General features: G+C 41.6%; 1 protein-coding gene across 1 annotated transcript in view; it reads right to left on the bottom strand.

The window, feature by feature from the left end:
* Positions 1–5,822: 5,822 nt before the first annotated feature.
* Positions 5,823–20,805, bottom strand: part of LOC115027765 (actin-histidine N-methyltransferase-like) — a 33,997-nt gene continuing 19,014 nt past the window's right edge. The window contains 9 exon segments of the mRNA XM_029461248.1: positions 5,823–6,859; positions 7,917–8,077; positions 9,977–10,062; positions 11,725–11,891; positions 12,879–12,953; positions 13,069–13,104; positions 13,106–13,184; positions 13,446–13,504; positions 20,621–20,803. Coding sequence (XP_029317108.1) covers positions 6,368–6,859; positions 7,917–8,077; positions 9,977–10,062; positions 11,725–11,891; positions 12,879–12,953; positions 13,069–13,104; positions 13,106–13,184; positions 13,446–13,504; positions 20,621–20,803 — 1,338 coding nt within the window. The 3' untranslated portion in view covers positions 5,823–6,367.

The raw sequence follows: 20,805 nt of genomic DNA, 5'->3' as shown, positions 1-20,805 counted from the left end.
TCCTATTTGTGGACAGCTAGGCCTGTCATACAACCGCTAAGGGCTAAACCACAGTCATTTAACACACTGTTACTACAGTACGTGTGGCTACAGTAAACACACTGTAGGGGTCTTTTTAAGTGAGTACAGATCGGTGTGACAGAGTTCAAGTAAAGCTCAGTGTTTTAATGCCTAAAGAGTCAAGCCAAACACAAAACTACTGTATCGTTTAAATGAGGGTAGTAAGGGAAAAAAAGAGGGCATATAAGACAGGAGAATTACCAGATCCTCCTTCACACCCTTTTAAAAATCAAATTAAATCAGAACTTGCATGAATTAGAACTTGGGAGTCTCAGGCTCGGCACTCTTCCTGCTCGAATCCTACTTGCTGTCGGGGCTAGTGCTGTCGGAGAAAAAAAAAAGTTGGATAATTTCCCACGGCACACCTGACGATCTCTCACGGCACAGCAGTGGTTGAAAATCACTGACCTAAACAATACAAAGACAATACTTAACATTGAGTTCACTTTCTAGGAAATAAGGATCTAAATGCAGTGAACGAGCAGATGGCAGAAAGCAAAATAACAAAGCTCTCGTCAGTCCATCACCTTCTTTCCACGCGCCCTCTCCTAAAGTGCTAATGTGTTTAACCTAACCCCCACCCTCCCCCCCACACTGCCCAGCATCACACCGGTAAACACTTGCATGACAATTCACAATGAGCCCGGCCGAAGCTGCTGCCATTGTATATTAATATGGAGAGCAGTTTATAATTCATAGGGCAGGATTACTCGGGAGTGCTGGTCCCAGGCCTGCTCCCAGCACTGACACAGCGAGTACTAACAATACTGGACATGCCTCGCTCTCCGCTGCCCACCCCAATGCCCATTATAATAATATATTCAAGGATTAAAGGGGTTTTATCTTAGATATCCATGAATTATGAATGGAGCATTTCAAAATTTAATTGCCCCAAATTAAATGATTCAAGATAATGTTTCTTTTATAAATTGGTAATAAGGCCAGGGGGCAAAGAAGGGGAAACTACATTAAATAAACCTTTTCCCCCAAAAAAAAAACAGAGAAAGGAGAAGAATAATAGACGGTCGATGACCTCCTGTCTCTGGAGGAGATGGCTCGATCCATAGATAAAAGGTTTAAAAACAACACTACACACAAGAGATGAGAAGTGAGATGAAGTTTAATCTCCGACAGCTTCAGGACAAGTTTCCTTATCAGCTCCAGCTTTAATGAACACTGACAGCAGCCCAGAACTACACTGCGCACTGAGTCCGGAGCAGCTGGGTCGGGATGTAGCTGGTCTTGTTGTTTCTATGGTTAATGGTTAAAGCTTGAGTCTCTCACTCTCACTCTCACACACACACACACACACACACACACACACACACACACACACACACACACACACTTTTAGAAAAGCAGCAAACAGGCTGGATGTTTCCAATAAGGTTACAAGTACACGATTGCATAAGAAATATAGATTTGTGATGGAAAAGTGCTCAAGCCACAGAAAGACAAGTGACACATCAAATGTGATACAAAACAAGAGCACCATGTGGTACACAGTGGAGATAAACATTTGACCTACTTGTGTTCATATAAATGCAAACACCTTCAAGCCTTCATAACTTAATGGTTAACCAGGAGGGAACTCTACTCACATTTTAGGTGGCCGATACTAAATCGCCAGTTCAAGGATAAGGAGCTAAAACATGCTTATTTCAAAAGTAAAATTGTTTTTTTTATCAAACCTGTTTGTGAGCAAATATCAAGTAGGGGAGACTAGGGACAGTTGGAACGCTTTATTTCAAATTGTTGTGAAATTCCCAAAAATATTTTTAGCAGAACTACCAAGGGGTTATACAAATCATAACTTGAAATAAACACTTCAACATTTTGGTAAACAGTCTTATTTATATTCTTATTGAGATTAAGAAAATAAATACCACTCTCTCGTCTTTGCGTTATAATTAAGTTGTAACCTCCGGGGCAGAGCAAAAAACTGCAGTTCATCAAATGGCCACTAGAGGCTCCAAAAAGGAACTAATCTCTGATGATAAACTTTACAGCAGAAATAAACTTGAGTACAGCCTGGTACAAAACGATTTTAGTATCTCTAACTAATTTCCCTAATCATGACAACTTTACGGGAGAATCTTTATAGAGCTTGTCCGTTTTAATTGTATTTAGTGTTAAAGTTATGCATTATTAGGGGCGTGGCCACAGTGAGTGCCGCCTCAGGTCACAAGCCACTTGCTACTGCTATGTCACCTGGGCATGTGGCGGCATTACTTCCAAGATTAGCACGGAGACATTTGGTTGATTTACTGATTAGTAATTCAACATAAAATTTATTGGCAACTTTATTGATAATATATTTACTGTTTAATCCATGTTTGAAGCAAGAATGCCAAACATTCACAGGTTGTCATCTTTTTATGATAATTATAAGGTTATTAGCTTGAGCTCTGGGAAAGTGATGGAGTCGACATCGTTAGCTGCTGCCCTCGTACATACAGATTCAACTTGTTAAATATTGAGCTAACAGATGTTGGGAGGTGTTCTTCTGTTGCCTTGATTAACAGAGAGGAAAATAATATACATCAACTCGTCCCTTTTCTCCCCCAATATGCAAGCTTGGTATTCAGGGAGCCAGAGCTTTGTAAACAACAGTCAGCAGCTCGAAGACACCAACACTTCTGTCTGATGTTTTAAAAGTTTAGAATCACGCAGTATCAGAGAGTCGTCGAGGTTTAAAGACATTTCAAATATGTTCATTAATTGCAACACCTTCTTAAAACAACACACTGAGAAAATCTTTCTATTGAATCTTATTATATTTATGAACAGCAGAAGTTCAGTTTAGCTCATAATAAACGGTGTACTACACAACAGAAACCTTTATCTTAGAAACTCCAGTGAGAGCAAACATGAGCAGCAGCTTCACCAGCAGTCGGCCTGTTTTTATCATTTCTTTTAGAAATAACATTTTACCAGCTGCTACGCTGCAGATATCGTGGACAACAAGGCACATTTAACCTATTTATCTAAGAGACTTTCTGAAGATAAGTGGAGGGCACAACCACAAAAGATGCTCCATTGTGTTGCAGAGATAATTCTGCTGTAAGTTTGGCCGACATAATAATTTTTGAAGTGCAGCTCACTTTTACGGACGCTATAGTGTAACATTGTTATTGTACTGTAGAATCAATCAAGGGCGTTAAAGCTCATTCATGAAGGAACTGTAGTATAAAGAGATAATCTCAAGGTCAGGTGTCTTCTGGGGCTTCTAACCACATCTCCAGGCCTTCATCAGCAAATGGAGTTCAGTTTAGATGTCATCATGTGACAATAAATATGGTACTTTGATCACATGACACCAGTGGGTTGTACATGGAAGATGGTCTCTGGTGTCAGACATGAACATCCTTCTTGATCTTTCTCCAGACTCAGTGGACGTCAGGAGAAAGGTTGAGGACACTTCTCCCCCGTATACTGAAACTAAGGCTTGTCAGGATATCAGTCTACTCAGTCTGCGCTTTCAGGTCGACGCACTCATTTGACATTTTATATATATACACTCAACAGCACGACCAATGTTTTTTCTTCGATACACCTTCCCTATAAATCTGAGAAAAATATGACTTATGCGCTCTGGCCAGTTGCAATACAGTCCCGCCCAAACTTCAGATATAAAACCCTCACAGCAGCACAGCAGTTTGGACCAGCACCATCATGATGTTGATCCACAGACAGCACCATCATGGTGTTGATCCACAGACAGCACCATCATGGTGTTGATCGACAGACATCACCATCATGGTGTTGATCCACAGACAGCACCATCATGGTGTTGATCCACAGACAGCACCATCATGGTGTTGATCGACAGACCATCATGGTGTTGATCCACAGACATCACCATCATGGTGTTGATCGACAGACCATCATGATGTTGATCCACAGACATCACCATCATGGTGTTGATCCACAGACATCACCATCATGGTGTTGATCGACAGACCATCATGATGTTGATCCACAGACTGCACCATCATGGTGTTGATCCACAGACATCACCATCATGGTGTTGATCGACAGACCATCATGATGTTGATCCACAGACTGCACCATCATGGTGTTGATCCACAGACATCACCATCATGGTGTTGATCGACAGACCATCATGATGTTGATCCACAGACTGCACCATCATGGTGTTGATCCACAGACATCACCATCATGGTGTTGATCCACAGACTGCACCATCATGGTGTTGATCCACAGACTGCACCATCATGGTGTTGATCCACAGACATCACCATCATGGTGTTGATCCACAGACTGCACCATCATGATGTTGATCCACAGACATCATCATGGTGTTGATCCACAGACTGCACCATCATGGTGTTGATCCACAGACATCACCATCATGGTGTTGATCGACAGACCATCATGATGTTGATCCACAGACTGCACCATCATGGTGTTGATCCACAGACATCACCATCATGGTGTTGATCGACAGACCATCATGATGTTGATCCACAGACTGCACCATCATGGTGTTGATCCACAGACATCACCATCATGGTGTTGATCCACAGACTGCACCATCATGATGTTGATCCACAGACATCACCATCATGGTGTTGATCCACAGACTGCACCATCATGGTGTTGATCCACAGACATCACCATCATGGTGTTGATCGACAGACTGCACCATCATGGTGTTGATCCACAGACCATCATGGTGTTGATCCACAGACCATCATGATGTTGATCCAAAGACAGCACCATCATGGTGTTGATCCACAGACCATCATGGTGTTGATCGACAGACGGCACCATCATGGTGTTGATCCACAGACATCACCATCATGGTGTTGATCCACAGACAGCACCATCATGGTGTTGATCCACAGACCATCATGGTGTTGATCGACAGACATCACCATCATGGTATTGATCCACAGACCATCATGATGTTGATCCACAGACAGCACCATCATGGTGTTGATCCACAGACCATCATGGTGTTGATCGACAGACGGCACCATCATGGTGTTGATCCACAGACAGCACCATTATGGTGTTGATCCACAGACCATCATGGTGTTGATCGACAGACGGCACCATCATGGTGTTGATCCACAGACATCACCATCATGGTGTTGATCCACAGACCATCATGATGTTGATCCACAGACCATCATGATGTTGATCCACAGACAGCACCATCATGGTGTTGATCGACAGACAGCACCACTATAGACACAACTGTGTCCCTGCAGAACTTAGAGTTGAAGCACAAAGTAAAGCACATGTCAGGTTATAATGTTTCAAGTTGACTTCACTTATTCACTACCATCCACAATAAGGTGAAATGTTCTAACTGAATCATGACTATCACTCAGCAGTGACTCTTTGCATCAGTGCAGAGTTATTGCCCCCCTCCCCCCCCCCCCTGCAGGTAACACAAGCTAAGGAGAGTAAGAGTGCTTCCCTGTTTTTCATACAAAAACTGTCATGTGGAAATTGCCTTATTTTAAGGCAGTTGAACAAAAAGAGACCCTGTTCACACGCTGTGCTGCATATGGCTTCTCCTTCATCACCGTGTCACTCCCTTTAGGTGACATCAGCAGATAAACACATTCATAAAGATACGTTTTAAAACACACAATAAAAAAAAATTCTTAAGAGCTGCAACTACGTAATGATAGGAAGTGTACAATTTTCATTAAGAAAGCAAAAACCATCTTCCATTTTAGCAAATCATACCAAACTATAACAGCATCAATTCAAAACAAGAGTTCTCAGGCGTATAACTTTATGTTTAGAAATGATTTTAAGCAGAAGGGATCGAGGGCAGTGATGGTCTGAACGCAGCAGCTACCCCACAAGCACTAGAGAATACAAGTGTCAACTCAAAGCATACTGGACATTTATGGAGACAAACTGCAGTAATAAACCAACCAATTCACAAGATTACACATTTTGGCTTTGTGGAAATAACATTCACCTAACTCTATTTAGTTTTTTCTCTTCACCTAACAATTTGCTGGAACCAGTGTGTGGCGTTTCCTTCACTTTCTCCCAATGCTGTCGGCCTGTTTCAATGTAAACCTCAGTTTCAAACTTCAAACAAAACGAATATTATTCAAAAGCTGTTGTGCACAGAATGGCGAGGGACACTGGCAGCATTTTAAAACCAGTTCAGTAGATGACAACTAAGAAAAGCCACGCTGGATGAAGTTATGTGACTTTTAATTCAAATATTTTCAGCTTCTATATTTCTGAGTCATTTAAGAGACACAAAAATAAATAAATAGCAAGGGCTGTGGCCGTAAATGGAATACATTTATTGACTGTTCTCTTTGGGATTATCTTCAGTTCGACTGGCACTTAGGTCGGCCACTTCCTGTCGGCCCATCGGGGTTGAACTTCCAATCAAGTCCAAGGCTGAATCAACATCTCTGCTGACCTTCTCCTGAGTCACCTCCTGCACTGACTCTCCATTAGCCTCCATATCCATAGCATACACAGCCTTGTCCCCATTCAGGAAGTGACTGTGCTCCTCCACCTGGACCTCCTGGTCTTCTTCTACCCCTTTCAGCTTGCGTAGAATGATGGGAAGCTTTGCATCTGCGTCAGTATTCTCCAGCAAGGCGATGTCGCTTTCCTCGTACACAGGCAATGGAGCTCCCTCCTCTAGCTTCTTCTCAAAGCACAGACGTTTGGCCCGTCCACTGGCCGACGCCTTCTCTAAGATCTGTTTCTCAGCCATGCGGAGTTGGATTGACACTCGAGAATGGAGAGATAGATCTGGGTTCTCAAGTGTGGAGCGGTCCTCCTAGGAGTTAATAGGTACAGAAAAAGGGAAGTAAGAAGACAAAAAGTCACAAGATGGTAAGAAATAACAGATTCTACTTCACATATTCAAAAGTGCTTGTCAGGCCTTAGAAGTCCTTATAAACCCTCTGGGCTCTGTGACCACCCTTCGTACGATGCAGTTGGTTTGCACCATACTTAAACCCTTGACACCCCATCTGACAACTTTCAACAAGGGCTGTCGAATTAGCGTGTTAATTTCGATTAATTAATCACAGAAAAAATAACTTGGCAAAGTTTTTTACGCAGATTAATCGCACTCTTAGATGCCCCTTGACTTTTTACGTCAACCGACGCGGCGCGGCCACAGCAGCCTCGTCAACATGATGAAGCGGATGAGAAAACGTTACTTGGCCCAGTGAATGGAAAGTTTACATTAATAAACTCCCGGATGTAACTGTTGATGCTCCGTTCTGTGAGATTCCTGCAGAAATTCTTTTTCGTACCATCGGAGAACTTCAAGCCTGAAATATCACCTCAACGCAGCGCACTTAGCAGCTCGGAGCTAGCTAGCACTGCCATTGATAATAAAGTGAGCAACCAGTCTCGTCATACATCTCGATCAGGCGTTCAGACGCAGAATGAGTCAGTCTACCTGAGACACATTAACAACTCCATCAGGAAATGTATTGCAATGGACTGCAGCTGGTGGAGGACAGGGGGTTAACGGAGGCTTTACACATGGCGTCAAATGACACAACTTTTAAAGATATTGTTTATTGTGCAATGAAAGATGTTATGCCAGATTTTAAATTGCACTGTATGTCAAACTGATGGTCTGTGTTGTCTAAGATAATTGTGGGATACAAGATATTGGAGAAAGAGTATTGAAATAAAAAGACATGTTGACCTTTAAGTGTATAATGCCTACTCATCTTGCAAAATCCATGCTCCTCACAGCAAATATTGATATATGTGATTAATTAATCACAAAGCTTGTTAGATTAGATTAAATTAGATTTTTTTTTAATCACTTGACAGCCCTACTTTCAACACAATTTAAATTCCAGCCGACTGACCTGTGAGGTGGTCTTGTAGGTCTTGAGCAGAAGAGCAGCTCGGGTCTCAAGGAAAGTCCACAACTTGATCTCATTCTCCCAGCTGACAGGGAACTCGCTGTTGCCCAGAGTAAAGATCTTATTGATGGCACGATCTCCGAGCAGGTAATCATTCAATTCCTCTGAAATCAAAGTAAATGTCAGCTTCGCTTCACTAGAGACCATCTTGCAATGGGATCACACCAGCGGGAGTGGGAGACTCCAATGGCCCCTTACCCACTTCCTACCTCCCTACCTCTGCCGCCCTTGTTCGGACTATACCAATTGCTTGGACTATGCCCATTTCAAACTCGGCCTACATTTTGATCTCAACTACACATCTGTGAGGTTTAGTGACTGCACCTTGCACGGTTTGCGATGCTATGGCGGTAACACAATCTTTACACAGACAGACAGAAATATACATGAGTCACTGTCACGGTTGGAAAAAAGGAAGCAAAGCATAACTACGAGCCATTAGAGAAAACAGGAAGGCAGAACAGACGTGAACCTACAGGAAGACAAGTTGTAACGTGTTTGTTTGTTACTGTGTCAGAGCAGCGGTCCTGCTACGCACCCATGAAAACAAACCCAAATCTGACATGCAGATATTTACTTTTTAACTAAATAAACCTGATATGGAATGGTCCTGATGACAATCAGAACCAGTCTGAAATAAACCCAAAATAATTACACATGATTTATATATATATATATATATATATATATATATAAATAAATATAATATAAATATATATATATATATAATATACTATATATATAGAGATATATATATATAATATATATATATATATATATATAATATATCTTATCTATTCTATATGAATCATTATCTCTATCTCTCTTACTATATCATCTCTACTATATTATCTATACTGTATATCATCCTATCTCTCTCTCTATCTCTATTCTACTCTCTCTTCTCTACTATCTCTCTGTCTCTCAATATATCATTTTCTATCTCTCTCTCTACTCTCTCTCATATATATATACTATATATATATATATATATGCTCCCTGTGCTGTTGGCTGGGGCTACTAGCTTCTCCCTGCTTCAAGTATTTTTGTGAAGTAATGCTCCACACATCTTGGTATTTTCTCTGGGGCTGGGAACAGATGGTTGGTTCCATTTTGGATCTGGATCAAAGTCAAAAAAACACTCAGAAATGCTAAACTCTTTCGCTAACAAATCTCTTATCACACATTTGATCTCAAATGACAATCTAGAAAACATTCCGGTTGCAGGACTTCACATTTTTTATTTTCTCTGCTTAAAATATCAAATATCACAAGCAGCAGTCTATTCTGTAATGGCTCAAATTAAACATTTGACTGTTTGGATCAATGTACTCTGGTAAAGCCCATGTCTGTACTTGAAGCATCTCTCACCCTCTTTGTCCTGCTGCCTCTGATCTGAGGACTTAAACATGACTTTATTACATGTGGAGGTGAAGAAGCATCTCTCCGGTTGTGTGTGCACAGTATTCCATCATGTCACATCTGGTAAGAAATGTTGATACACACACGCATGCAAGAGATGATACCCCCACTCGTACACAGACATCCAAAGGCGTTGGGGCCGTTTTAAAAATTAACATGCAGCAAAAAGTGTGAATAATATATCAAGTGGGATCCTGAAGATGAGTCCCGTAACAGAGGAGGATGTGGCCTTGTGTGGTTGGGGATTTATGACACCGGTGCCATTCTGCATACATGCCGATGAATATTGTAAATCCCCGGGTGGCTGCTCCCTCCACACATCTGGTCGCCTGCCTTGATCAATTAACCAGCCCAGGAACGGACAGGCCTTGCTCTTACCCTCTCTTTCTCCTCTACCTCCACCTCCTCCCTGTCCTCCTCCCCTTCACTGATGTGTGGAGGAAGCAGTCGCTTGACGACGGTCTCGGAGGAGCGTCAGAAACGGTGTGCTGCCAGGTTTGTGGCTTCGAGGTTCCACAGGGAATGTCCCATTTCTGGTGTTTGACAGTGTGTGTGTGTGTGTGTGTGTATCAGTGTCTTACCCTCTGTCATGCAGAAGACTCTAAGGAAGGCCAGGAGCTGGGCTGATATGGGGGGTTCATTACAGTGCAGAGCAAAGATACAGGACCTGTGAACAAAACAAACCAAAATATTAGTACTACATCAATAAAGGCATCGAAGAATCAAAGAGAACATAAAACATGTCTGATTATGTTTTAAGAGACTGACAGCAGCTCACAACTGCAGACAGAACTTTGAGGAATACTTCATCATTCTTGCTTTCTTTCTGAGAGTTAGATGAGAAGATGGATATTAATCTCACGTCTACATTCAGTCCAGAGTTGGAGTCAGGACGGGGTTAGCCTAGCTTAGTTTAAAGACACAGCGTGCAGCTTGGAAGACTTCTGTTGTCACAGTGAGGATGCCATGTTTGGTACCTAGTAAAACCTCTGCTTATCGGAGATGCTGAGCAGATTAATAAACTGCCACCAACAAACAGTTGGAAGAAATGCAACAGACCCGACTCCAGCATCTCATCCAACTCTCAGGAACAATCATCAAAATGACCTTTGTTTGAAATGTGATGGACAAAGATATGAAAAACAAATACTGTAAAATAACAGTATAGGTGAAGATCTTCCCGAAGACTAATCCATATTTGTTTGGCTTATTTGTTATGTTTGTGTTCCACTTTGGGGTAAAGTGATCTTTAAAAGAACAACAAATCTTAAAGTTGGAGCGTGTACACAGATAAGTACACGATGTGTGAATGAGTACAGCACCTCAGTCTGCACGTCAACGCATTCACATCAAACTCTGGTGTCTAATAATGTTGCTGCAAAATCCATTCACCATCATAACATTACACACTGAGGTAATTTGGGAGGGGACAATATTTGTCCCTTAATCCAGCAAGTGATCGATGTGGCGATCGGTAGCACAGGGTCGACATTATTACACCTCACAAACGCATTACAGCTGCCTCCCCTCTTATTTCATCACTGCTCCGGCCACTGCTGCAGCAGAAGAAGCATCAAGCTCCGCAAAGTGAACTCTTGTACAAGATGCTGTTGTCTAATGTTTTGTAGACTTGGGAAAAAGAGTTTATTACAGATTTTCAAATTAACAGTCAATTGTGCTCACTTAATTCCACTTATCAGACAGAAATTAAGTAGAGTCAAAAGGAGTGTAAGAAGTGTGTGCTGATAGAAGCCGCACAGCTTCTCAGCGAGAACACTGAATCTGTTGCAAATTCCTTTGAAAATGATCTGCGAGCATATCTGTCAGTTTAATAGAGCACCGTGGCAACAACGGGGATTGTTTCATTTAATTTCCACTGTTGAGATTTAGACTGTCATCAATAAGAGATTAAAAGGCGTCTGATTAAAAATGCCGAGCAGAGAATGCTGCATACAATTAAGGGGCTAATGATAAAATGATTAAGCTTCTTGGTGATGAAAGTGTTGGGGCGGATGGTAAATTAATACTCGGCTGGGTGGGGGAGAGAAAAAGAAAAGAAACCTCCTGCAACATTTATATTATGTATTTCAATTATGCCAAAGGGGGGTCTAATTGGTTAAAATATCTGTTGCTTGAAGACAAAAGTGCAGCCCGGCTATATAAAAGGTGCACGGAGTTAGTCGTGAGCCTGAAGCTTCTTCTTGACCCAATTCAAAGATTTAGAGATTCAGTCAATGATGAGAGCAGACGCTGTATGTGTAGATGAGCAGAAAGAAAAGAGGAGAGATGTTGTTCTCGAGACCCTTGTGAGAAGAGGAGTTGGACATACGCTGGGATGCCGGCTCGTGCGAGCACTTCCGCCTTCATGGCGTAAAGGCGCTCGCTCTTACTGACGCCCAGCTTGATCTTCACTCGGTCGTGGGCATTGTCTTGAAAGAAGAAGCCATTGTGGATGACAAACTCAGCATTGGATCTTGTGCCATAGAAGATGTAGATCTACAGGAAGAACAAAGCATCAACACTTTTATATTCACCTGGCTCTTTCATTTTTACAATACATTTCCCTATTCAAAAATGGCATCAATTAGCATGTTTAGGGGAGACAGCAGGTCAACAGTAAATGTCACTTAAAATAAAAATCATCTGAAGATTAATTTGAGATGCAGCTCAGCCCTGTGTGTCAAGTTGAATAAATCTCTAACACACATGATGTTTTGGTTCAGATGTTGTAAAAGGGCTCGAAACATTGTGATTTGAATATATGATGGTGATTCACATTCTCAGTTATGTCTTGTTGTTGCAGAACTCTTTGACACCATTATATACAAAGATCTGTTGCAAAATGTTTGACCACACAAGAATTGATATTAAATTGTCAGAAGACCCTTTAAAATAACATATTAAGACACAAAGACCATGAAGAACACCATAGAACATCCCATACAGTGAGTTGGTTTCAAACACTTTTGACATTTGGAGATTTCTGCAAGCATTTCGTTTTTTGACGACTGGATGGCGACTACTTCTCTCCTGTAACTGCTCAGAAACCCGCTTGTTGTCTATAAACCCAGGAAAGTTATACAGTCTCTAGTTTGTAATTTTAACCTTTCATCAGACTGTGATCATCCGAGAGATGACAACAGCTAATTTTATACAGTGAGGTTAAGTTTAAAAAATGGTGTCACTGCAGTGAAACGTGACTGTATGGGGGGAGTGTGTGATGTAATGTAGGGGTCTGCAGCTGTACACTGAAGACACTCACGTCATGTCCTCTTCTCTGTATGAGTTATACCAACACTGGGAGACTTTACATTGTACTTTTAAAATACAATACACATTCCTTTATTTTTACATCGACTGGAAGTATGAATGAAGTATGATGAGAACTATGAGCTGAACAGTTTTTACTGTTGTTTCTCTCCACTCCCTACCTTTAGCACTGTCTCTGCTAACGTCAGGTTGACATAGTAACAGTGTTCTCACCTGTTCGTTCTCTTTGTAGTCCTGCAGTGCCACACATTCACAGCGATCATCCTCCAGGTTGTAGCCGGTGGTGATCTGCAGATCAACAAGTTTGACTAATTCAACCTTAACCAGCGCTCAATAAATACATTTGGATGTTAATCAAAACAACACTGATGTCTGCAATGTGAGTGTGAGATAAAGACTTTACCAGTCCATTGGTGTGATTACACATGTCCCAGACGGGGGATGAGGGCCAGAGTGATGCGGCTGCCGTCCTCAGTTGGGATCTGGTTCTGGCGTGTCATCACCGAAGACACTGCCCACCTGTCACACACAACCAGTCTCTGCTTAACACAGGGAACTGTATTTACTTTTCTGTTTGCAGTTTCTCTTCCAAATAAGTTTGACTAACAGGTTTTGGTTGTTATTATTATGAATAGGAATGACGGCCAACCCTAAGAGTATAAATATAAATATAAACCTTATAATAAACCAGAATAATTCTGAGGAATGACACCTACACATGTAGAAGATAATATGACAATGAAAAACATTCTGCACACACACACTTATACACACACTGACCTGTAGTCATCAAATGTGAAGCTGTCCTTCAGGGGCAGTTTGCTGGCGGCGGGATGAGTCTGGAGATGGAGGGAAGAAGGTGGAGGAGAGGAAAGAAAAAACACAAATCAGAATGAGGAGTATTATTATGCAGGTATGCTGGAGGGGGGCTGCCTGACAGGGAAGCCTAACAAGAAGGACTGGGAGTAGGGGTCCACCAGTGGGGGGCGTGTGTATGTGTGTGTGTGTGTGTGTGAGAGAGACACTCGCCCCTTCACATACATCACTGTCATCTTAATTTGTTGTGGCCAGCAGCCGTCATAAATCTGCCTCATCAATTTGGGCCTGAAAGAGGGTGTATGTCCGTGTGTGTGTCTGTCAATGCTACCAGTTTCTCCATTTAAAGCCACAGCCACCACCTACAATAGCCATTAAGCAGGAGAGAGAGCAAGGGGAGGAAAAGAGAGGAGTTCAGAGGAATGCATAATGGAGCAGAGGAGGAGACTGAGGGAAATGAAATGGAAGAAAAAAAGAGTGAGAACTAAGTTAAGAGAAAAAGGTTGAGGGATAAAAGAGTCTGTGAGGAAGATCATAAGTGAGCGATAAAACATGACAGGAGCGACATGCTCATAGTACTGATATCATGTTGGTTGATCTGGCCCTCACATGTCCAGCTGATGTTTGCTTTGTTTCAGCCCTTTAACTACAAATTGTTTTTGCTTCACAATGTTGCTGACCACTTTAAAAACCCAACAATAAATAGTTTGACGGTTTTTTGGATATATGCTTATTTGTTGTCATGCTGAGAACTAGACAACAATGTGTGAAATGTACGTTATGAAAATCAAGTCGATCTTATTCATATCTTCTTTGTTTCATTTGTACATAAACATTACACTGATAATTTGTGATTTAGGGAGAATTACATGCCGGAACTATTTCCTGACAAATCCTCCCAGCACTTCTGTGCTTAATTAATTAATTAATTAATGGTCAGGCTCCAGCATATCTTTAAGATCTCATAGTACCTTATAAACCAACTAGAGCATTACGCTCCCAGACTGCAGGGTTACTTGTGGTTCCTAGAGTCTCTAAGAGTACAATGGGAGCCAGAGCCTTCAGCTATCAAGCTCCTCTCCAGTGGAACCAGCTTCCAGTTTGTGTTCGGGAGGCAGACACACTCTCCACATTTAAGAGTAGGCTAAAGACTTTCCTTTTTGATAAAGCTTATAGTTAGGGCTGGCTCAGGTTTGCCCTGGATCAGCCCCTAGTTATGCTGCTATAGGCTTAGACTGCCGGGGGACACCCCTCCCTGCTCTCTTCCTTCTCTTCCTCTCCTCCCCTCCCTCTCTCTTCTTCTCCCTCTCTATCTGTATGCATTTATGTAAATGTATGTTACTAACTCACCATCCGAGGTATCATCCCCGGAGTGTCTGTCTCTCATGTGGCAGGTTGCCACTGATAAAGTTTACGTCAGGATCATGAATCGTGACAGCGCCTGCTGACCTGGTCCTGCTGGACACCGGGAAGCCTTTTTGACATTTTCCTGGATTCATCCAAACTTCTATTTCTTTTTTTTCCAACACAACATAATTTCTGTCAAATGTTGTATTTGTACTATGTTGTTTATCCTGTACACACGACATCTATTGCACATCTGTCCATCCTGGGAGAGGAATCCCTCCTCAGTTGCTCTCCCTGAGGTTTCTTCCATTTTTTCCCCTTTAATTGTGGGTTTCTTTTAGGAAGTTTTTCCTTGTGCGATGCGAGGGTCTAAGGACAGAGGATGTCGTAACCTGTACAGTCTGTAAAGCACACTGAGACAAATGTGTAATTTGTGATATTGGGCTACACAAATAAATTTGATTGATTTAACAGAAGAAAGTGAGTAGTGTATTTCCTAAAATATTGCACCATTTCTTTAAAGTTGCACTTATCCATATATTTATACAAACAATGAATTAAATGACTGTGTGTAATGTGAACTGTGTGTGTCATAGTGATGGATCACCGCAACAATTATTACGTTTCGGTTTAATTAGGTTTAATCTTATCAACTGGTCGTTTTGGTTTTTACAACCTGCAAACTTAATAACATATATTACACTTCGATTCCTCAAGTGGCCAAAACCCCGACTCTAAATAAATGCTAATGTTGCTCCGTAACTACTGGACATGTAAAAAAGCAACCGGTTTGCTTCACAATGGACACAGCTGATAATGTAAAGTTTGTGTTTTCACTTTATTGGTTGTTTTTTATTGGTTTCTCAACACAGAATCATGGATGTTTCCTGGATAATCTAACAACGTAGGTTTATGTTGCGTTCTTCTTATCTGTTTGTAATGTCGACTGACTCTAATCGGCCCGGTGATCTCAGATTTAGAATCTGGTTAATTGCCGAGTAGTTTTCACTTACAAGACTCAAGAGTGACTCGAACAGTTTGTGTCCAGGGTGGTGGGGGTCGGTCACAATCTTTCCTGCCCACCTCAGCGTCTGGAGGCGTACAAGTCCCGGAGGACTGGCACATTGCAGCTAATCACCCTCTTGAAGTAGAGAAAGGCTGAAGATGTCCACCAGAGGAAGGACAGCTGACTGTTTTTTTACACTGTCAAAGTCGCAAAAACCTTGAGCGTCATTGCTATGGAGAAGAAGCTAGTCAGAGGTGCAAGTTTAATGTTTCAATTTCAAAGCGCTTGTAAGTGGTAAAAGAACCACACGCCATCGCTGCTAAATGCATCCAAAACTGACTGAATCTGGGTAACTGTGCAATGATTGTAATTATTACTTACTGGGTTATAGTAGACTATAATGTAGTTATAAAATGTCCTATATATCTATTTACGTTATTTAATTTACGTACAGTATTTGAAGACTACATTAGTCCAGCGTACTGATACTCGTGGTGCCATTGCTTATCGGCTTCAAACAGTCCCGCAGGTTAACTTTGTAACAAGGGATACAGTAGTATCATGATCAGGTAAAGGGGCATCCTCAAAAATGCTTAGTAGTTCACAAGCAAGAATGGACGAGGTTCACCAATATGTTAAAAGGTGTTTGGGCAAATAGTCCAACAGTTTTAAGGTTAATGTTAGTTCCCATCATCAATACACAATATCGTTTAAGGATTCAGGAAAATCCAGAGAAATCTCTACATGTTCTGTGAGGGCTGAAAACCAACACTGCTTCACATAACTCCGCCCTGCAAAGTCTATATTAACAACATCCACAAACTTGGCCGACTTCTCCAGGCCTGAGCTCATCCGTGATGTTTTTTTTAGAGCCAGACACATTCTGTCTTCTTCAGGGACTTATTTTAGAAAGACAACGGGTTCTAGACTGGCCTGTAAACATTTACACTTTACACAGCGAAACAACTTTTTTAGAATCAGGGTTATAGAAGACTTTGGAAACCACTGGTCTTAGCAGATTTATTGACAGTTAAATTACTTCCCGCCAGTAAAAGAAAGAAAAAAATAAATAAAGTCAATTGTTATGATAAAGTAACAAAGAAGCCAGGTTGAGTATTCTCTGGAAGTAATAAAACTAAAGATCTGAAATACAGAAAACGATTTGTTTTACCCTAATGGTCACAAAACAGCCTCCCTGCTACGCATAAGGCATGTACTGCAGGTTGTGAAGTGCTTACATGCAAGAGACACATCTCTGTTTGGAGGAATGTAAGTAGTGGTTGTGCCTGTCTGTATTCATCAGCATATATCAGTCTGTGTGGCTGATCATACATTCAACACAGACAGACAGAGGACAGTGAGGGCGGGGACGGGGGGTAGAAGAGAGAGCGAGGGTTTTTTTTGAGGAAGGTACATTCAGGTCAATTCAATTCAAAAGCCAATGTGACAAGCTAATTTTCCAGCCCGGTCATCTGAGGAGGAAGGAGAGGGGGCAGAGCGAGGGGCTACACCAGGAGGGGATAGAGGTGTGTGTGGTGTGTGTGTGTGTGTGTGTGTGTGTGGTGTGTGTGTGTGTGTGTGTGTGTGTGTGTGTGTGTGTGTGTGTGTTAGGATCATTATTAAATACAGGACTCAAGATCCAAACCTTGCAACACTTTATACGCTGTTGCTGTGAACACTAGAACTCAAGATTTTTGAGATTGATTTTTTTATTTAGTTTTTACTATTTAAAATGGTTCGAATCTCATTTCATTGTCGAGCCGCGCATTGATTTGCTCAGCCTCTCCTCGCTCTCTCTCAAACAAACACATTGACAACGGACCCGTGACAACACCTCCTCTCCGTGCGCACTCTGAATCAAAACATGCGTGGGTGGAAGGATTGTTGTCGGCTTTTCCCTGCACAGAAGACATGCAAGTCATGAACCATACTAACAACATCTAACAAAGTATGTGGAAAAGATTCTGCCCAAGTCCACATCTTAACAGATAGAACTGTAAGAAACAACAATTGGCATTTTAGCTGAATGTAGCCCAAAATCACACGCGTGCTCTCATCTAATCCAAATAAACAGAAATGTACGGCACTATATGAGCCTGCATGTCAGTGGCATCACAACACACCACAGCAGGCATCATAACGGACCATGAAAGATGCATTCCTGGTGTAAATATCTGGAATACTAAACTTCTCCCAATCAACTCATGTTCTAACACTTACCCCCTGCTTCAGAAAGGTTTTAAATCACTACTCCACGTTGTAACCTGCTTTGATCATAATAACAGATGGCTCTTTCACCTGTTGTACTGATTTAGCTCTAAAAATTCAATCCATGCATCTCGATACATAACGGCACACACAAGACCACAGCACGTTAGTAGAACGTTCTGAAAAAATGTCTGTCCATCGATAGGATTACTTATCGAACATCATTAACGCTTGCAGCAGGATGTCATCTGTATATGATGCAAACACAAGTTACTGTAGATCATCGGTTCATACGCATAAGATGACAAGGAATACTACATTTGTGTAACGGGACAGTATGTGACATGAAAACCCTTCAGGATCATAACACAGCATCCAGACATGCGAGTACAACATCCAGAGAATGTGGATTACACGACAATCAACATCAATCAAATGCCCAGCATCAGACCGTTGAAGCCCAGAGCACCAGGCCAGCAGCTGAAGCTCCCTTCTACATTAAGTCTTTCAAAACACAACATTGCCACCAAGTGAAGTCCATGAAATTACATGGTCATTAATATATAATCAAATTAAAAGGAGTAAAGCATTTACAATGATATACATTAAACTCTTGAATAAGAAGTCAATAAATTAATCAAACACACAATGGTGTCTCTAAAATATGGACATCATGTGATCTTAACATGCAAACATCATCTTCCTGCTGGTCCATCATATATTAAAAATAAACACCTTACAAATAGAATGAATTACTTGAACACATATTTATTCAGTGCTTCATATAAGAACACTTCAGAGCGAAGCACCGTGGTGAGTCATTTCACCATGCTTCAGATTAATGATGAGACATTAGCATATTTGGAGATTACTATCCCACGATCTCTTGTGTGGGCCTGGTAACCAGCATTTTATGATAAACCATAATCACTGTCTTTATATCTTATTCCATTGGCACACTGGACTGAAAAGTCTGTTTGATCATGTGGAAAGTTCACAAACTGAATCCAATGCTGATCTTGATTATGTCAATTATTTTGTCATACATTAAATTATGATTAGAAGACTTTATATGCCAAAACTCAAAAAGAGGAAAAATATCAGTGACCATAATCCTAAATTATATCAGACGATCTGTTCAGCTGTCTCCACAAACTACAGCACGGTTCTTTTAAACCCTGTATTCTGGCCCAATGCCTCCCCCTCCTGGTCATGGTGGAGCATGTGAGGCACAAGACTGAACTCTTCTTTATCGTTACTGCTCACTGCAGAGCCTCAGTGCTCTCACAACAAGTGCACATGTGCGCCAGACAGGAGAGGGGATTCAACACGTCTTTTTCATGGATGATGGATGTCTCACAATAGAAAAAGTGCCATTTAGTGGCTCCAGTTCACCTGGAGACACATGCTCACTGTCACACAGCACAGAGCCTTCGTTAATGTTATTAGTAACACCTGTACAAGTCCCAATTTGCAAGGACAAAGGCCTGGAAGAAAGGACAGACGGATGTCCCTCAAATCAAATATACTGTAGTCTAATGAAGTCTGAGGGACGTCTTGTAATAAACCTTAGACTAGATTTCATTGAGACCTTCATTTCTTCGGTTTTACATATTGTGTTCATTTAGCTAGCTGAGAACATGCACCTCTACTTTTTTCCTCATTAGGTATCTTGTTCCTTACATTCACTAAACTCCTATGTCATCAGAATTTTATATATTTTGTTGAGGATGAAACAACAACAATTGAAGTCAGTGAGTCAGGTAGTAAAACTGTCAAATGTGATGGTCACAAATGTTTGGCGGTGGAATTCATTAATAGAGACAAATAGGACTTGGAACAATAGTCTTGCTTTCGAGGAAGTCGTGTTTTACTGCTATGGTCTTGTTCAGTGTTGCACCCACACAGCTGTTTCCACTTATTCTGGACCTCTGCTGGATGGACATGAAGTCAACAACTTCCTGAAGAATTATAAAGCTGTAAATACTCCCATTCAAAATAGTAGAGTCAGATAGATGACTTGACATGAACACACCTGTATGGGTGAACAACGGGTGTGTAAAGTGTTACTCACTAGTTGTATTTTTGTTATACCTGGTCAAGGGGCACCAAGTCTTAACCACCTCAGGCACTGTTATGCCATTTTAAGATTCAAAGTGAGCTATGGCGATACTAAATTGGTGACGTAAAACACGGCACTCCTGTTACGGGATATCCTGCAAAGCTGAGGAAGGGCAGACGTTCTTCTGTTTAGTGGCTGAGAAAAGGATTCAGCGAGTCTCCCGTTTACACTCAAGCGGCGTTGCAGCAGTGAACAGCTGATTGCCCCGCCTAAACTGAGTCAGTACTATCCGCAGTGGAGAACCACATCAACGTTATTACTAACACCTGCGCTTTTCCTGCTGTGACAAGTCAAAATGTCTGCTATGAAAAAGGTCTGTTGTAGGTTGTTGGTGATGAACTTGTCTTTCAGGAATGCTCACCCAATATCCGGCACATATTTCTGTTTAATATCTAAAAATGACAGTATCTTTATACACATTATGTACGTGTCTGTGTGTTCATAGCATCTGCCCACCTGTACTAGTTTGTAGAAGTAAGCGTACTGACGTGCAGTGTTTTTATACTGGCTCAGGACGTCCTGCACTGCCTGTGTGCCCAGCAGCACCTGCACCTCGTCCTGCTGGTAGAAAAGCGGCGTGTCGTACTCAAGAGGAAGACTGCGGATGTACGGCAGCCAGGATGAATCGGGGTTGGCCCGCT

Source organism: Cottoperca gobio, chromosome 22 (assembly GCF_900634415.1).
Source record: "Cottoperca gobio chromosome 22, fCotGob3.1, whole genome shotgun sequence".
NCBI lineage: Eukaryota > Metazoa > Chordata > Actinopteri > Perciformes > Bovichtidae > Cottoperca > Cottoperca gobio.
Note: the sequence above shows the minus strand (reverse complement) of the source record. Positions and strands in the feature narration are given on the sequence as shown.